Source organism: Megalops cyprinoides, chromosome 22, assembly GCF_013368585.1.
Source record: "Megalops cyprinoides isolate fMegCyp1 chromosome 22, fMegCyp1.pri, whole genome shotgun sequence".
Taxonomy (NCBI): Eukaryota; Metazoa; Chordata; class Actinopteri; order Elopiformes; family Megalopidae; genus Megalops; species Megalops cyprinoides.
Window position 1 is genome coordinate 25828158 of NC_050604.1, and position 15819 is coordinate 25843976.

General features: G+C 41.5%; 1 protein-coding gene across 1 annotated transcript; it reads left to right on the top strand.

Moving 5' to 3' along the window:
• Window positions 1-11398: 11398 nt before the first annotated feature.
• On the top strand, window positions 11399-15532 carry LOC118769517 (SLAM family member 5-like). Its single transcript, XM_036516647.1, has 5 exons — window positions 11399-11404; window positions 11842-11951; window positions 14191-14480; window positions 14933-15207; window positions 15494-15532. The coding sequence occupies exons 1-5, from the start codon at window positions 11399-11401 to the stop codon at window positions 15530-15532; spliced, it is 720 nt and encodes a 239-aa protein (XP_036372540.1).
• Window positions 15533-15819: the final 287 nt, after the last annotated feature.

Below are 15819 nucleotides of genomic sequence, written 5' to 3' on the forward strand. Positions count from 1 at the left end.
GGACTCTTCCTCCTCCTCTTCCTCTCCATTACTGCTTGGACGTGGCCTCTGAGGTTCTATAGAGAGACGAAAGTTAGAGTGGATCAGAAAAACGAGTCAGCAGTTAATCTGCAGGCTAATTTCCTCCTGGTTTGATTATCATAGGAAAACATCCCTGCAACACAGAAATGGAAAGCAAAATAAAGTTGGATGATTTGGGAGCATTTCATAGAGGCACATAGACAAATACTCGCCTTCTGTATTTCGGATTCTTTTCTTCACATACAGTGTGAGTCCAGTCACAGCTAAGATGGCAGCCAATGAGCAGCCTGCAGCTATAGGGATGATGTAACTCCTGTGTCTGGCAGTGTCGTCCTCCTGTGTCTCACCTGCGGAAGAGGGACAGAAGGTGACATCGGGGACTCGGCAGTTCCCACCTGCCCCAGCTGAAGGATTCTGCTCATGCTGAAAGAGTTCAAGGTGTGAACATTTATTCTGGCTATGAATATTAGGGTTAGGGTTAGATTCTGACCAGCCTCAAAAACGAAGCCCTTATAAAGCCATGCCCGATATAAACTGTGACCGTTTTTCTGGCTCACATAACCTTATGAGTCCAGTGGCTACTAACCTAACTGGAAAATGCTGTGTCCATAACACAAATAATACATTTTGTTTGAATTAAGAAAGTTAAAGGACACCAATGAGACTGGACTGGGCAGCCACCTGTGTCTCTTACAGAAGTGTTCAACATTTCACAAAATTTTCCAGTTTGTTGTCTTAGTTTCTACAAGACATCCCAACCAATTTATCACTGGGCTAAACCATACAGCAATGAACTCCTCAATGCTGTATTCAGAGGACATCTCAGTGCAGATACTGCTGTTTCTGACTGTAGGTGAAGGTCCTTTAAGACACATTATTTACTTATATCAGTAGGGAGGGTACAGTTACAGTGAGTTAAACTCAGTGGAGCTGAAATTGTTTTCAGTTGTCAGGAAAAAATGATACCCATCTTGTCATTTCATCAGGAATCTGGCTGGAGACCGAAGTCAAAATGTGATTACACATTTCATGGAATTTTGTTAGTTACTGGATGCAAAGAAGAGGCCTCACCTGACCCCAGAACAAATCTTTTATTAATGTGCTGTATTCTTGTCAAATGCTTGGATGTTTAATTGAGGATCCACAACACAACAGTGTCGAGTTACCATGTTCTAAAACAGATCAGTATTCCATCAGCTCATTTCAAACAGGTTAAATGTCTGTGGTTGTATTGTCTGTGTTTAACCAGCTGACAGCTATTAGCCCTACCTTCCTAATGGAAGTCTAGTTATGACTGATATCATCATCATCATCATCATCATTTTTTTCCTGTAAACTGCACCCCCCCCCCCCATTTTTTACTTGAAAAGCATCAACCAGCTTCTTCAAAATTAACAAATAAAATGCATTCCCCCACAACTCCCCAAATATACTCTCTGACGGCTGCGCTGTTTTTTTTCCTAAACCCCTGAAGTACTATTTTGCTTCACGCTTCACTTGCCTATTTTCTAGACCAGAACAGAAAGAAAACCTACATTTATGCATTTCACAAAACAAGCATTACCCTTTAAGAGATCTGTATATGTATTCTTTGCATTCATGACAAGTACACAGTTGTATTCCACAATATGAAAGGAACCCAAGCCTGCTCTCCTAAGCCCCCTCTGCTCTACTCTACTACTGCTGTTTCGACCCTTTTCTAACTGGGTACTGTAGACTGTACCTGAGCTCTCAGTGCAGTTTTCTGGTATGTCCAGCAGGTGGTGCTGTGAGCTGACTGGGTTCTTCACCTCACAGTAGTATGTATGTTTGGGACCTCCTATCTCCAGAGGGAGAGACAGGGGGGTGTTGAGATCAGGGCTGCTGGTGTGGGACAGTGTCACCCCCTCTCTCTGCCAGGACAGGGTGACCCCTCTCCCGTTCTCCACAGAGCACAGCACTGAGCAGTTGAGTCTCCTCACTGCTGTTACTGTCACTGTGGGAGTGGGCACTCGCTCTAAGAGAGAGAGAGAGAGAAAGAGAGAGACAGAGAGAGAGAGAGAGAAAGAGAGAGAGAGAAAGAGAGGACTGTCTGAATGCTGGACACACTTTTAAGCTGAACATCTGCACAAATACTGACACACAGACTCACAAACTCATAAACAGAACCTACCATAGACTTGCAGCTGGAATGTAACAAGTTTCTTCTGTCCATCTTTACTGTCCACTTTATATTCCCCAGAATCCTCTGCTCTCAGCTGTGTGATGGTGAAGAGTCCAGTCTCACTGTCCCACTGCAGTCTGCCTCTGAACTGGTCTTTAAGCTTTGTGTCACTGCTTCCTTCAACCACCATGGCTATATTACCAACATCCTTATTCAACAGGTTCCTGTATGACAGGGAGCCAGTGCTGAACACTGGAGCAGGAAATGTGGCAGATTCTCCCACAATGCCTTTCACCTGCTGTGTCTCTGCTGCAGTCTGGGCTGTAGATGGACAGAGTCCTGAAACAGAGGGAGGAGAAGCCACCATGGGGTTAAAATCATGCAAAAGAGGGATGAGCAGGTGCATTATTACTGTAGTAGTGTAGAGTGCAAATTGCAAATGGTATGACCAGCCAAAAGATTTCACACAGAAGGCACATGTTTTGGGTTTCCTGTTAACATCTTAATTGCTATGGAATAAACAACAGAATGAGTAAAATGATTTCCCTGTAATTTCTGCACTTACCTACCTTTCTCATTTCTGTGTAAACACCTGAATTGATTTGTACATGAGGAATGTTCAAAAAATTTCCAAAATACAGATTTACAATTTATAACTAAAAACTAAAAATCAGGTGAAATCAGCCACGGCTCTTATTTACCGTTCTGCCTCCTTTAAGGTGCTCACCGCCGAAACATTGTTTTCATGGCTGCCATTTCAATATTCTGCCCGCTTACCGAAATATTAGGAATGTAGCCATCAACATAATCAAAAGCATCGTCTGTGAAATGCACACTCAGTTTCTCCCACTCTCAGCGACACTTACCGTCACCACCTTTCTGTTCATTATTCACTCCACTCCTGTTTACTTAATGCACATGGGATGCATTTTCTCACACTTTTTCTTTTTAACGCGTTTATCACCCTTTTAACATCCCTGTTCACTTGCTGAATTTTTGAAGGCACTTACCTGCCAAAAAACAGACGAGCAACATCCAGATTCTCCACAGGTTCCATACCTTCATGGTTGTTTACTTTGACGGTCTCTTTTAAAAGAACATTTACCTTTTAAAGAATATTTATACTTAGGTTAAATCCCCACGGTTACTTCAAGTTATCGTATAAGGCTGGTTTGCTTCATTAAACGGCGAGTAAAGGCAGATGTAGTTGACCTGAGGCGGAGTCTGAAAGCCCTGGTTTAGACCAGTAAGTGCGCGCTGGAGAAAACACCGGCGGCATCTTCGCCGGACCTCTCCGAAACTGCTTCAGAAGCGGGACAGGAGATGCGCATGATCCCGCTTTTTCTGCGTGCATTTCCCTGTTTCTTCGGAAAACTCCCAAAATCGAACGTGTGCACAGTCCTTTTCATGGGTGACATGTGAATAAAGCTTACAGGTGCATTGTAGAGTGGACGCTTATCAGCGTAACAAATGAAAGAAGGTAGATGTGTAGCGGGGCGGCAGTGTAGCATAGTGGTTAAGGAGCAGGACTCGTAACCGAAAGGTTGCCGGTTCGATCCCTGCTGGGACACTGCTGCTGTACCCTTGGGCAAGGTACTTAACCCACAATTGCCTCAGTAAATATCCAGCTGTATAAATGGATAATATTGTAAAGAACTGTAGCCTATGTAAGTCGCTTTGGATAAAAGCGTCTGCTAAATGAATAAATGTAAATGTACAGTTACATTTGACTGTGACTGACGGCCATGACAGTCGGCTATATGGTTGTGTAAATGTAACTTTCTGTTCGACAGGGAAATGTGGTTTTCAGTCGTTCACGCAGCAGAATACAGTGGTTGTTTGACTTTTTTTTTTATTTGTTTTACTGTTTCTGTTACAGACCTGCTTTGTATTAACTACGCATTTAACACTTCGTCAGAAAGTCTGCAACTTACTGTCTGGAATTTGCAAGTGAAGTAAGCCTTTAGGTGTGATTACTTTCTCACAAATGTGAAAAAACACCTTTTAGATTACATTTAGTGTGTAATCATTAAGCTGTAACAAAGAGGTAAACACACCAAAGAGCATCATTAATTAATGAAAGTAAAGAAACTAATACCCCAGTGTGAGGAACACATGTACAGCAACAGAGACACAGAGCAATGACATATCTGTAACTCACTTCCCCTGAAAAGCCACAGGCTCTAACAGCCCAGAGCCACAGGGGCATAGTTAGTTTGTGTGGTTTGTGACCAGTTAGACTCTTTCTGTTACACAGGAAATATAGACAGAATTTTAAGTGACAGGATCAGCTCTCTTCTTCTTTGAAACCAACCTGTCTCAATTTCTCTCACAATGGATATTTCTCTCACAATATTGGAATTGCTTAGCTGGGTAGATGAAAGAAATATGATGCATCTTAAATGCTGTCACTATTGCTGTTTCTTCGATTCATCACAGCACACATGCACATGCAAAGTCCAGCGTGAGCGTAAACAGGTGAAAGGCATCATGGGAAGAACTGTCAGGTTTACATGCCTGGTGCCTGGTGTCTTGTGTAATCTGAGTTTAATCGGGTGGCAGAGACTCATTCACCTTCTGAAAAAACTGTGAGTACAGACCCTGGAACTTCTTAAATTACATTACTAACACTGCATCACAAGCAACATCTTTCAGTCCCTTTTCTGTTTTTTCTCTTCTCCGCTTTGTGTAGTTCCCTTTACTAATTTCGAGAAATGAGAAAGGAAGGTGCACCCACAAATTGACACTAACAGCCTAGTTCTAAGTTTTTTTGCTGGGTCACCCATGCCCCGCCCCCACCATAGCGCTGTCTCTGGTGTGTCCCTCTCTCTCCACTCAGCCCTGACATGCTTTTAATGCCAGACTGCACTTCTGTACAGAACGACATGCATTACAATGAACAAACAGATCTTTAAAACTCTTCTACTGATGATGTGCTTTATGGGTAAGGATTTTCATTCATGTCATTTATAGTACAGTAGTCTGTTAGAGTGTCTGTGCTTGTCTTTTTCATAGCTAAATAATATTCACTCTAAATTGATTTTAAATGTATATTTACTTTGAATGTTAGCTTGAGTGACAGGAATATGTCCTTGTGACAAAAGTAAAATTCTGTTATTATATATTTTAAGTGTTTGGCAACGCATACAATCAAGACAATCATAACTGATATTTTTATGGATTTTTGACATTAACAACTCAACTCTTTAACTCAAGACATTTGTCTTTGCCTATTTCAATGCATAAGAAAACAATACAAATCTGAACAGAACATTCTAAGTAGGAAATATGATGAATTATTTAATTTGGTTTCTCATTTGTTTTTTACCACTATTGCACAAAATCAAAAATATGCTTTATATGCTTTGTGATTTCGGACCGGAAACTAATGGCTGAGATTGGGCTTAATCTTCATCACTCTGGAAACTGCAGTATTTAATCTTCTCTTCTCCTCCCTCCGTTTCAGGACTCTGTCCATCTACAGCCCAGACTGCAGCAGAGACACAGCAGGTGAAAGGCATTATGGGAAAATCGTTCACATTTCCTGCTCCGGTGTTCAGCACTGGCTTCCTGTTACATAAAGATCTTGGAGCTGTAGCCATGGTGTTAAAAGGAAGCAGTGACACAGAGCTTATAGAGCAGTTCAAAGGCAGACTGCAGTGGGACAGTGAGACTGGACTCTTCACCATCACACGTCTGAGAGCAGAGGATTCTGGGGAATATAAAGTGGAGAATAGAGGTGGACAGAAACACTCAATATTCCATCTGGACGTCTACAATAGGTTCTGTTTATGAGTTTGTGAGTCTGTGTGTCAGTATTTGTGCAGATGTTCAGCTTAAAAGTGTGTCCAGCATTCAGACAGTCCTGTTTCTTTCTCTCTCTCTCTCTCTCTCTCTCTCTCACTCTCTCCCTCTCAGAGCGAGTGCCCACTCCCACAGTGACAGTAACAGCAGTGAGGAGACTGAACTGCTCAGTGCTGTGCTCTGTGGAGAACGGGAGAGAGGTCACCCTGTCCTGGCAGAGAGAGGGGGAGACACTGAACCACACCAGCAGCCCTGATCTCAACACCCCCCTGTCTCTCCCTCTGGAGATTGGAGGTCCCAAACATACATACTACTGTGAGGTGAAGAACCCAGTCAGCTCACAGCGCCACCTGCTGGACATAACCGAAAACTGCACTGAGAGCCCAGGTACAGCCTATCTAATATCTTGCTTCAGGTTTGATATTTTACACCCTCGTAGACTCTGCATGTGTAACTATAGCGCACTACAGGCCTGTTTGATAACACATAACTTTATAGTACAGGAGGCTGACAGAGATGATGTCACTAAATTACACTAAATAACCACATCAGGATTCAGTAAGTCCACCAAAAATTAGCATTCAATTTGTTTCACTTATTCATGAACATATTGCACAGTTTACACTGCAGAAATGATTTATGTTGTTCCTGATCTAGGTACTGATATTTCAATTAACTTAGATATGTAGAAATAACAGCTTTATGCGTTTTAAGAAATAGAACTGATTTCACATGAACTGTTGGTGTTTGGGTGTGCAATACATAGTCTCTGTGTTTGTGTGTGTGCGTGTGTGTGTGTGTGTGTGTGTGTGTGTTTTCAGACATAGATGAGATCCCTGTGAAGTATTTTCCTGTGATTCCTGGAGCAGCCCTTTTTGTGTACCCAGCAATCTTTGCAGTTTTCTTCATCAAACAGAGAAATCAGCAGAGGTATATATCACACCATTTTCTGCATGTCTCTTTTTATATGACTTAACACAAGTTTTGTGTAAATCACATGGATGTGCTCCTCCCTTCCTGCCTGACTAGAGGTGGGATGTAATCTGAAGCACTGGTCATGCCATAGCAACATTCTCACTCATGTGACCTGTGAAAGCTCCTGTATGGTTGAGGTGCTGAGGTGGATTGAACTGAATTACATTATTGCCATTTAGCAGATGCTCTTATCCATGAAATCCACTTACAATTCTATCCATTTATATATTTTATATATATATTTATAACTGGACATTAACTGAGGCAACTTTAGTTTGAATCCCTTGCCCAAAAGTACAACAGCAGTGCACTGGTGGGGATTTGAACCAGCAACCTTCAAACTGAACCATTCTGCCACACTGCTGCTTCAACAACTGTTGAATCACCCTCACATGCAGGTTTATGGAGAGTATTGTCTTTTTTCCATCCTCTCATTTATGCTACACCTCTGGCTTTGCCCTCCTCTTCTCTTTCTCTGTCATCCCTTCATCTTCCCTCTACTCCCACCTTTCTCTCACTCTGTCTTCTGTCTGTGATGAATGAATGGGCATTTATTCTCTTTTTCACAGAATCAGCAAATGAATTATTTAATAAACTCTTTGAGAAGAAGGAGGATGAGAGTGAGACTGAAGTGGGGTGCAGATAAATTGGGGTGCAGAATATAACCCCAGACGCCAGTGTGAGCAGAGAAGAACAGAGAAGACCAGAAGCACAAATGAAGCAAATAAATATGAGTACTGTGTTAAAGATAAATATGTCTTCTAGGTTTTCAGTTGTGTTCAGCAAATGAACTATGAATTTGTTTTTTTTTTCAGTAACAATAAATATGAATCTTAAATTATTTAATACATTGTGCATTTTTGTGTTCTTTCCATTGATTCATACATCTGTTTTATTTATTTCTATGTGTCTAATCTGTCCCAGAGAAAAGGAAATTTGCATTGAGCATCCATTAGTTACACCTCCTTGGATCAGTAAGTGAAGTGGAGGGTGATTACGTGTGTAATGCTGCCATCTTGTGGAAGGTGTGTGAATTTTTTTAATACGAGAGAACGTCCAGCTTTGTGTCATTTTATCCAATGTGAAGTACCTCAAACTGATCTGTCTTTTAGTTCACAAAGAACACTTGGGAAAAAGAAGTAGTTTGGCCTCAGTATGGTGTTGCTGTGACTTTGATCTTTGATCATTTCAGTGCTTCCCCTATATGTCATAGATGGCATTGTAGATTTCATATTTTGTGTCAGCGATTCCTGAAAAAAGGTGATATTCTATGAACTAAAACCACTGCAAGCTTGCTATGAAAGTGACAGCAAGAATGCTGATTTTTACGCATATGCAGAGAGACACCACTTTGTCAGCAGAAGCAGAAAAATAAATGATTTTGCATGGGTTTCACAACCTCCTAAAACAGTTGTGTACACAACTGTCAGCGTACACCATCTGGTGGAGACAATGACCATGGTATTAATGTATTCATAGTGTGATGTCACAGATCACTCAACATTCTGTGCATAAAGCTACACATGAATAAGGTGAATAAGGGTCGTGGTTTGAGGTTATCTTTTTAACTCGAGAAAAGTGGCTGCAATCCTTAAACACGGACAGCAAAACGTGCATTTCCGAGGAGACCGCTGTTGACGGGCAGTGACAGCCAATGTGATTACAAACTAGCTCTGTCTTTTTTCACATTTAAACTAACCTGTCCAGTTTTGAGAAGATATCAGGAAGGTGACAAACTGTACAACTCAGAAAAAGATAACATATCTTGATTTAAGACTGTTTACCACAACATACTGATAAAAAAAAGTAGTTTAGACAGAGAGAAGCCCTCATATGATTGTTAGATTAGACTCTCAAGGACAGTGACTGTGAACGTGTGGGAAAGCAGGTGACCACTTCCTCCCTCGGGAAATAAGGCAGTTAATAACAGGATTAATTACCTACACCTGTATTCACTCACTGACACTGCTTGGAACTCTGAATGAGTGATTAAAAAGACAGAGCCAGGAGTCTTGTGTGAAAGAAAACAAGTTACCAGTTGCCCTGTATTTCTAATGCAACTGCACCCATTCTACCAGGGAGCCACCTGTAACAGTGCTCATGACTGTAGTAGAGCTACCGACCCCGAGGAGGGAGAGTTAGACTGTGGGGAGCTGTACTGTGGAAATGGGTTCATTCTGGTGATCTAGAGAATTCAGTGTCAAAGGAGCCTGCTTCACTCTGGGGAGTAAACCCCTCGAATGATTTAAGCCTGTTTAATAAGGAAGTTTATTATTCTACACCGTGGGCTTCTACACGGGTGTGTGTGCGTGTGTGTGTGTGTGTACTGGCAACAAATAAAATATCTTTGTTACACTCCAGATTGATATTAATAGTAGCAAACCATTTTGAATATTTAGCCATTTTTATGGGTATTATATGCTGAACTTGCACATAGCTACCCATTTTCTTATTCGACAATGAAGCAACACGTGTCTGACGAACAGGCCAGAATAGTAGTACTATTGGAGGACTCTCTCCTCACAACACCGCTCCTCTAAATGTTACGAATGCTCACCGAAAAAGTCTAAAATATCATCTCTCAGACTGTCTTCTATGGACCACGTAAACAAGAGTGAACAGATTCGCGAGGAAAAAAAAACTGGTAGGGACTAGGGAAACGGGAAAAACCAGAACGAAGAGATCGTTTTTTTTGTTTGTTTGTTTGTTTTGTTTTTTCCCTTGCTTGTTTTTTTCTGTTTTAATCATATCTCCACGTTAAAGGTAGAATCTTAGCGCTTCTGCGATTTATGCCACAGAAATGTATTAATTATTATGTGTACCTATCACAATCAGATAATGCCACATAAACAGAGAGAGATCATACAATGAGAATAGAAAAAAGAAAGCCGTTGGTCCAACCCCCCTTGGCAGCCTGACCTAACCAAATTTCCAGACATGCCCCAGACTCATGAGAAGCGCTCTCTTTTGATTGTCGGCTTTTAAATTACAGAATATTGGCTAGTGATGGATGTAATAACATGGCTCTTTCTGTTTTGCTTCCGTAAGTATATCATCAAGTTTTATATATAAAACAAGATAATTCCATAAACTGTTCAAAACCTGATTGTAGCTCTGTAATCATACAATTTTTAAAGCATTCAGGTTGTAAATGTTTTTGTTTATTCGAAATAACGGCAATCTGCCAAGGAGTTAATGTTTGTATAAGGCGTGGTAGTATTTATGTATATTCAACACATTGTGTGTGTGTGTGTGTGTGTGTTCTGGTGTCTCCTACTGGGCTATACTGGCTACAAATAAAATATCTTTGTTACTCTCCAGATTTATATTAATAGTAGGAAATTATTTTGAATATTTAGCAATTTTATGGGTATTATATGCTAAACTTGCACATAGCTACCCATTTTCAGATGCTCTAATCTGAAATGAAATAGATTATCAGGTTCTCAACTAAATAAGAACAGAATGAACTATTCGTGACCGAAGAGCAACATCTTTTGCTTTTTGTGTTTCAAATGGGAACTTTCATTACAGTCATGACAGCGCACCGCAGCAACGAAATGAAATAATGTATTTTGTAAATGTATTTTGGTATAAGTCCATTAAAACGCTAGAATACTCATCCTGAACCGTTATGTCGCTTTCTGAAGCCTTAAAATGCTCAAACGGGGTCTTGCACAGTGCGAGAAAAGAACACAGGTCGCTGAAAAGGGAAAAGTCGGAGCATAGTCAGTTGTCCAGCTGTCATGATAAAGTGTTCAATGGATCTAATGTATGTTATAGGGGAAATAACCTAGACAAAATAAAAAGTACGTTTGCAAATCCAGTATGCAAATATTGGTTATATTTGCAATTCAAAGCCAACTGCTGTAAAAACAGCGCACAGAACGAACAAAAGGCTGCTGTCACCCAAACTGCCCTTTTACCAGGGCGTGCCTTCATAATCCTCATGGGGTTATCATTGTGTAGCAGCCAGTGGTCCCATAATTTAATATACGATGGTACGTAAAACAGAAAACACATACATTTTGTGAATACATGCAAATTTGTTTTTAAATAAAGAGGTAAACAAAGATAAAGACACTCGATGCCACGAAGTTCCATGCGCATATTTAGATACAATGGTGATATCAGAAACGCAGGAGAGGACTTTAAATATGGAGGGTTTGTATTTGAAAAGGTCTAAAACGAAGCTTTTTTTCTACACAGAGGGTCACACGTCATCGTTTTCCTAAATTTAATTTTTTATTCGTTTTACGTCACGCAATTGAAGGTCGTAACGAGTCACGAAGAATAACATTGCAGTGCTAAGTACGATTTCCTTTTTTTTTTTGAGGTAAAGCTTCATAAACGCGCGAAAGCAGGATCAGGAATGACGTTTTAGAGGAGTTTTCTTGTAAATCATGATCAATATGTGAAGTCAGTAAATCCGGTCAGCGCTTTTCTTGTAAACTGATGGACGTACAACTTTTTATTGTCTTTGGAGGTAGCCATTTTTTGTTTTGTTTTAATACCCACTATATTTTAAATTCTGTAGAGGTAATATACATTTGTTGTCAGGTTCGCGGATGTGTTCAAAAGCCGAGTGCCTCGAAATCAGAGCACACCTTAAGTGTGTAATGACTCCTCAACATGATGCTTTCAAAAAGTAATTAGCAACATTCTTTACAAAAAATATATAATTTGTTGCCAGAATTGTCAGATAAAAGAAACATCTAAACCAATATAACTGAACTGAATTGAATGCTGTATTTTCTATAGTATTGTTGATTGCTCAGTTAGAAGTCTCTGTTCTAAATTAATTGTTCTGGGATGCCACTGGCCACTTTAGCCTGCAAGATGGGTGCTCATTAGCCATATAGATGGAGGCGTTGTAGCTAACCAGATGTTTGTACCAGAGTAGGGCTCTTGGTTATTGTGAAAGCGTGTTGTTTGTTTGTGCATGGACTCTTGCTGTGTGTTTTACTAAACCCACACGTTGCGCAGGGGTGAGGAGTAGGAGTGTGGTGTTCCACAGTGGAAACGGCAGCAGCGGACCGACAGACGCGCAGGTGTTTTAATGAGCAGAGCTTAAACGGGTCACTTTGACCCCCCCATGACCTGACCGCAGAGGAGTACATACAGACAGAAGCGAGGGATGGGGGCGTTAATTTCAGAGAAAAGGTGTACAGCAGTGGAGGGCAAAGGGGAAACAGCAAATGAGAAGATTGACACAACTGTTCATGTTAAATACGGTACAGTAGTGTGAGTCTACAGGCAGAGACATGCCCCAAGCACTCATGCTTAAAATGAAGTGTACCTTGAAGAGGCTTTGCATGACTTGAACTTGAAAACACAATCACAGCTTTGGAAAAAAGAGTGAGGAGTGAGCAGAAAAACTAGTCTGATGGTGTCACAGAGTACCTGTATTCCAGGCAACATCCTGACAGCTCTTTCCATAGCAACTGATATCTTTTATATATCCATTGCTGGGGATGTTTGTCTTTCCTTAGTGATCCATTAGTGGTCTATTGTGAAATGATCTGCCAGCCAGTGGTAAGAGGAAGGATAATGGATATTATTGTAGGAATATGTTCATGGAAAGCAAAAGAAAAAAATTACAAAACCTCTGCAGAATTCCCTAATAATATCTTTTAAAAATGATAAATATTTCAGTCCAATCCTTCTCCCAGAAAGAAAGATGTTTTGTGTGGTCTATAGATAATAGGCACTCATATAGAGAGCTTCGCACAGACTGGTAATTCTACAGGCTGTCGGAAAGGACCATGCGAGCTGAGTGTGGCATGTGCAGAACAGAAATGTAAGACACCTGAAACCTGTGATTGAACCATAGAATGTTGAACCATAGAATCTCCTGGTGAAGCATGTGATGCTGTTTGGAACAGTGGTCAGTCATGGAGTTCTGCTATGAATGCCTGAGCTGTGACATCACAGCATCTTGAAACAGCACATCCTCCTGAATCTACACAAGTTGCAGGGTAATGCCCATTTTTCTATCTCAGCCAATCACCAACAGAGATGTTGATCAATGAATTACTCATAGTGGGGATACTTTTAATATTGTTTTCAGCAGCTCTGAATTCAAGGCAAAGAATAAAGCATGTTAAGGTGAGTCTATAGTGTGTCATGGCTCTGGTAAAATGGGTGAAAGCTGCAGGTCAGGCTGGAGAGCTTAAGGATTGGAAACTAAAGGTAATGGCATGTTATAACTCATTTACATTACACTCAAGCCAAAATGCGCCAAACCATGATAAGATGACACTGATAGCTAATAAAGTCTAGGCAGGAAATTATTCTGTTACTGGTTCCTGAGAGGGTTAAGTCTGAACAGGTATTCAGATTTATGAAGTCACAGGGGGACCCCAGTTTTACAGCACTTTCTGACTACTAGGGAGCCACATCTATTTCACAATTCATTTTGTAAATGCATGTGTGACGGAGTGCCGTCACTACGGTTGAGTATGTGCTCTGACTGCCATACCAACGAGCCAGGCTCTTTGGCGTCACGGTCAAAGTCGCATGTTTGGCACCCCGTAGACCCGGTGGGGTGACTGCTCTCGCCCTTCGCTACAAATGGTGTCAGAAGTGGGATGGCTTGCCACGAGGCCATCGGAGGCGTGCCCGGTGTGTGATCCGTATGAGGGACCCCTAGGTTAGGTTGACCCTGGTGTGAAGGACCCCAGAGATGGGTGAAGCACTGGTGAGTGGGGCACCCCAGGATGGGAGAAGTATGGTAAGAGAATGCGTGAGGGACGCCATGGTGCGTGAAGCGCATGGGTGTGCTTCTCGAAGGGGAGGGCAGTGTGATGGACTGCTGTCACTACGGTTGAGTATGTGCTCTGACTGCCATACCAACGAGCCAGGCTTTTTGGCGTCGTGGTCAAAGTCGCATGTTTGGTACCCTGTAGACCCGGGTTCGAGTCCGGGTGGGGTGACTGCTCTTGCCTTTCGCTACAGCATGTTACTGTAAAATGTAACCAAATTTGATCTCACTCAAATTTTGAGTAAAATTTATTCATATTTTTAACCTGTAGGGTTACTTTATAAATGTGTGAATTGCATTCAATTGTGAATGAGTCTGTAAAAGACTGTGTGAATGTGTCAGTAATTGTCTGAGTTACTGTATGCATATCAGTAAATATATGTCACTGAATGTGTGTGTTCCTGTGTAAATGTATTTATCTGTGTTACTGTGTTTCAAATCTGCCAAGTCCTGTACAGACTGAAGTGAAGACAGTGAGAGGGAGCGAGGGAGAGTCTGTCACTCTGCACTCTCATCTTTCTGAACTACAGACAAACTCTGAATTATCTTGGACATTTAAAACTGGAAGTTCATTTGCACCAATAGCTCAGCACTTTAGAGGAGAGATTACAACAGGCTACACTGAGAGATTCAAAGACAGACTGCAGGTGGACAGACAGACTGGATCTCTCACCATCAGCAACCTCAACACAAACGACTCTGGAGTTTACCAACTACTGATGAGGCACTACAATAGAACTCTGTCTAAGTTCTTGGTCCAGCTAAAAGTCTACAGTGAGTTATTTGTGTTTTATTGTTTTAAATTACTAATATTTGTAAATTACTTAAGGTACTTAAAAATTTTCCCAAATTGTCCTTTTTTCATCAAGTTATCATTACTTACTTTGCTTTACCTTTCTCTTTATCTGGTCCTATCCCTTTCTACCCCACTGTCCTCTCTCATCTGTCAGTTTTTTCTCTCTCCATCCTTGTTTGTCTTCTGAGCCCCTCTCTGTATATAGTGGTGTTCACAGTTACTGTAGGAACACAAGATATCACAAAGCTCTTACATGGCGTCTGCCTGTCAGTGTACAATCTATGAGGAATCTGAAAACACATATAAAAGGCACAGCCTTCACTTTTATACATGTAATAGTTCATTCTGTCTGTTCTTAAGTTGAATTTTACTGTAATTCTGTAGTGTCTGACCCATCCTGATTTAATGTCCCAACCTCCTTAAATCACAGCTCCAGCCTCCACACCTGTCATTAGCAACATCACTCAGAGTCACTCAGTCAGTAAGAGCTGCTCAGTGCTGTGCTCTGTGGAGAACGGGAGGGAGGTCACCCTGTCCTGGCAGAGAGGGGGGGAGACACTGAACCACACCAGCAGCCCTGATCTCAACACCAACCTGTCTCTCCCTCTGGAGATAGAAGAGTACAACTCCACCTACAGCTGTGTGGCTGCAAACCCAGTCCATCACTCATTAACCAAACTCAGCATGACTGAACTCTGTCCTCATGTAGGTGAGTATGACACACTGACTGTGTGCTGATAACTGATAATAGCTGATAATTTGGGTTCCACAGCAGTGGGTGTCAGTTCGCTGCCCAGCATGCTTAGTTCTGCATTTCTCTGCTTCACACAGTGTTGAAAAGTGAACAGTCCATTTACAGCAGAAAACATTGTCAGAAAACTCAGGAACTTCACCCGCCAAAAAGAGAGAAGCAGACCTTTGCAAACCCCTTCTTGCACTTCTGACAATGTAGAGTCTGTTCAGCCTTTCTCTGTCTGTCTGTCTGTCACAGCTCCTACACCCCCAGCACCAGTCAATAAATCTCTACTAGCTCTGTGGGCGGCGCTGGCTGTGTTTCTGCTGTGCTGTGTGTGTCTCATATGGAGGAGGAGGAGGAAAGGTGTGAGGAAGAGGAGGATGCAGCAAAATGGCCCAAATTTTACACCATCAACAGGTACAACTGCTTTGTGTCATTCACCATAACTGACATAACTGAGACAATATGTCTTTTTGTCCAGCAGGGAAAGGCTATATGTTTACAAATACACAAGTTGATCAGCATCACAAAATCTGTCAGATCTCATGCTGTTGGTTTATGTCTGTGTGTGTGTGTGTGTG

Bases quoted from the DNA above. Each gene is read 5' to 3' on its own strand.
- LOC118769517 (XM_036516647.1), top strand. The intron at 11,952-14,190 runs GTTCCACAGTGG...AGTGAGAGGGAG, and splicing joins GTGAGGAGTAGGAGTGTGGT to CGAGGGAGAGTCTGTCACTC. The intron at 15,208-15,493 runs GTAGGTGAGTAT...TGTCTGTCACAG, and splicing joins TGACTGAACTCTGTCCTCAT to CTCCTACACCCCCAGCACCA.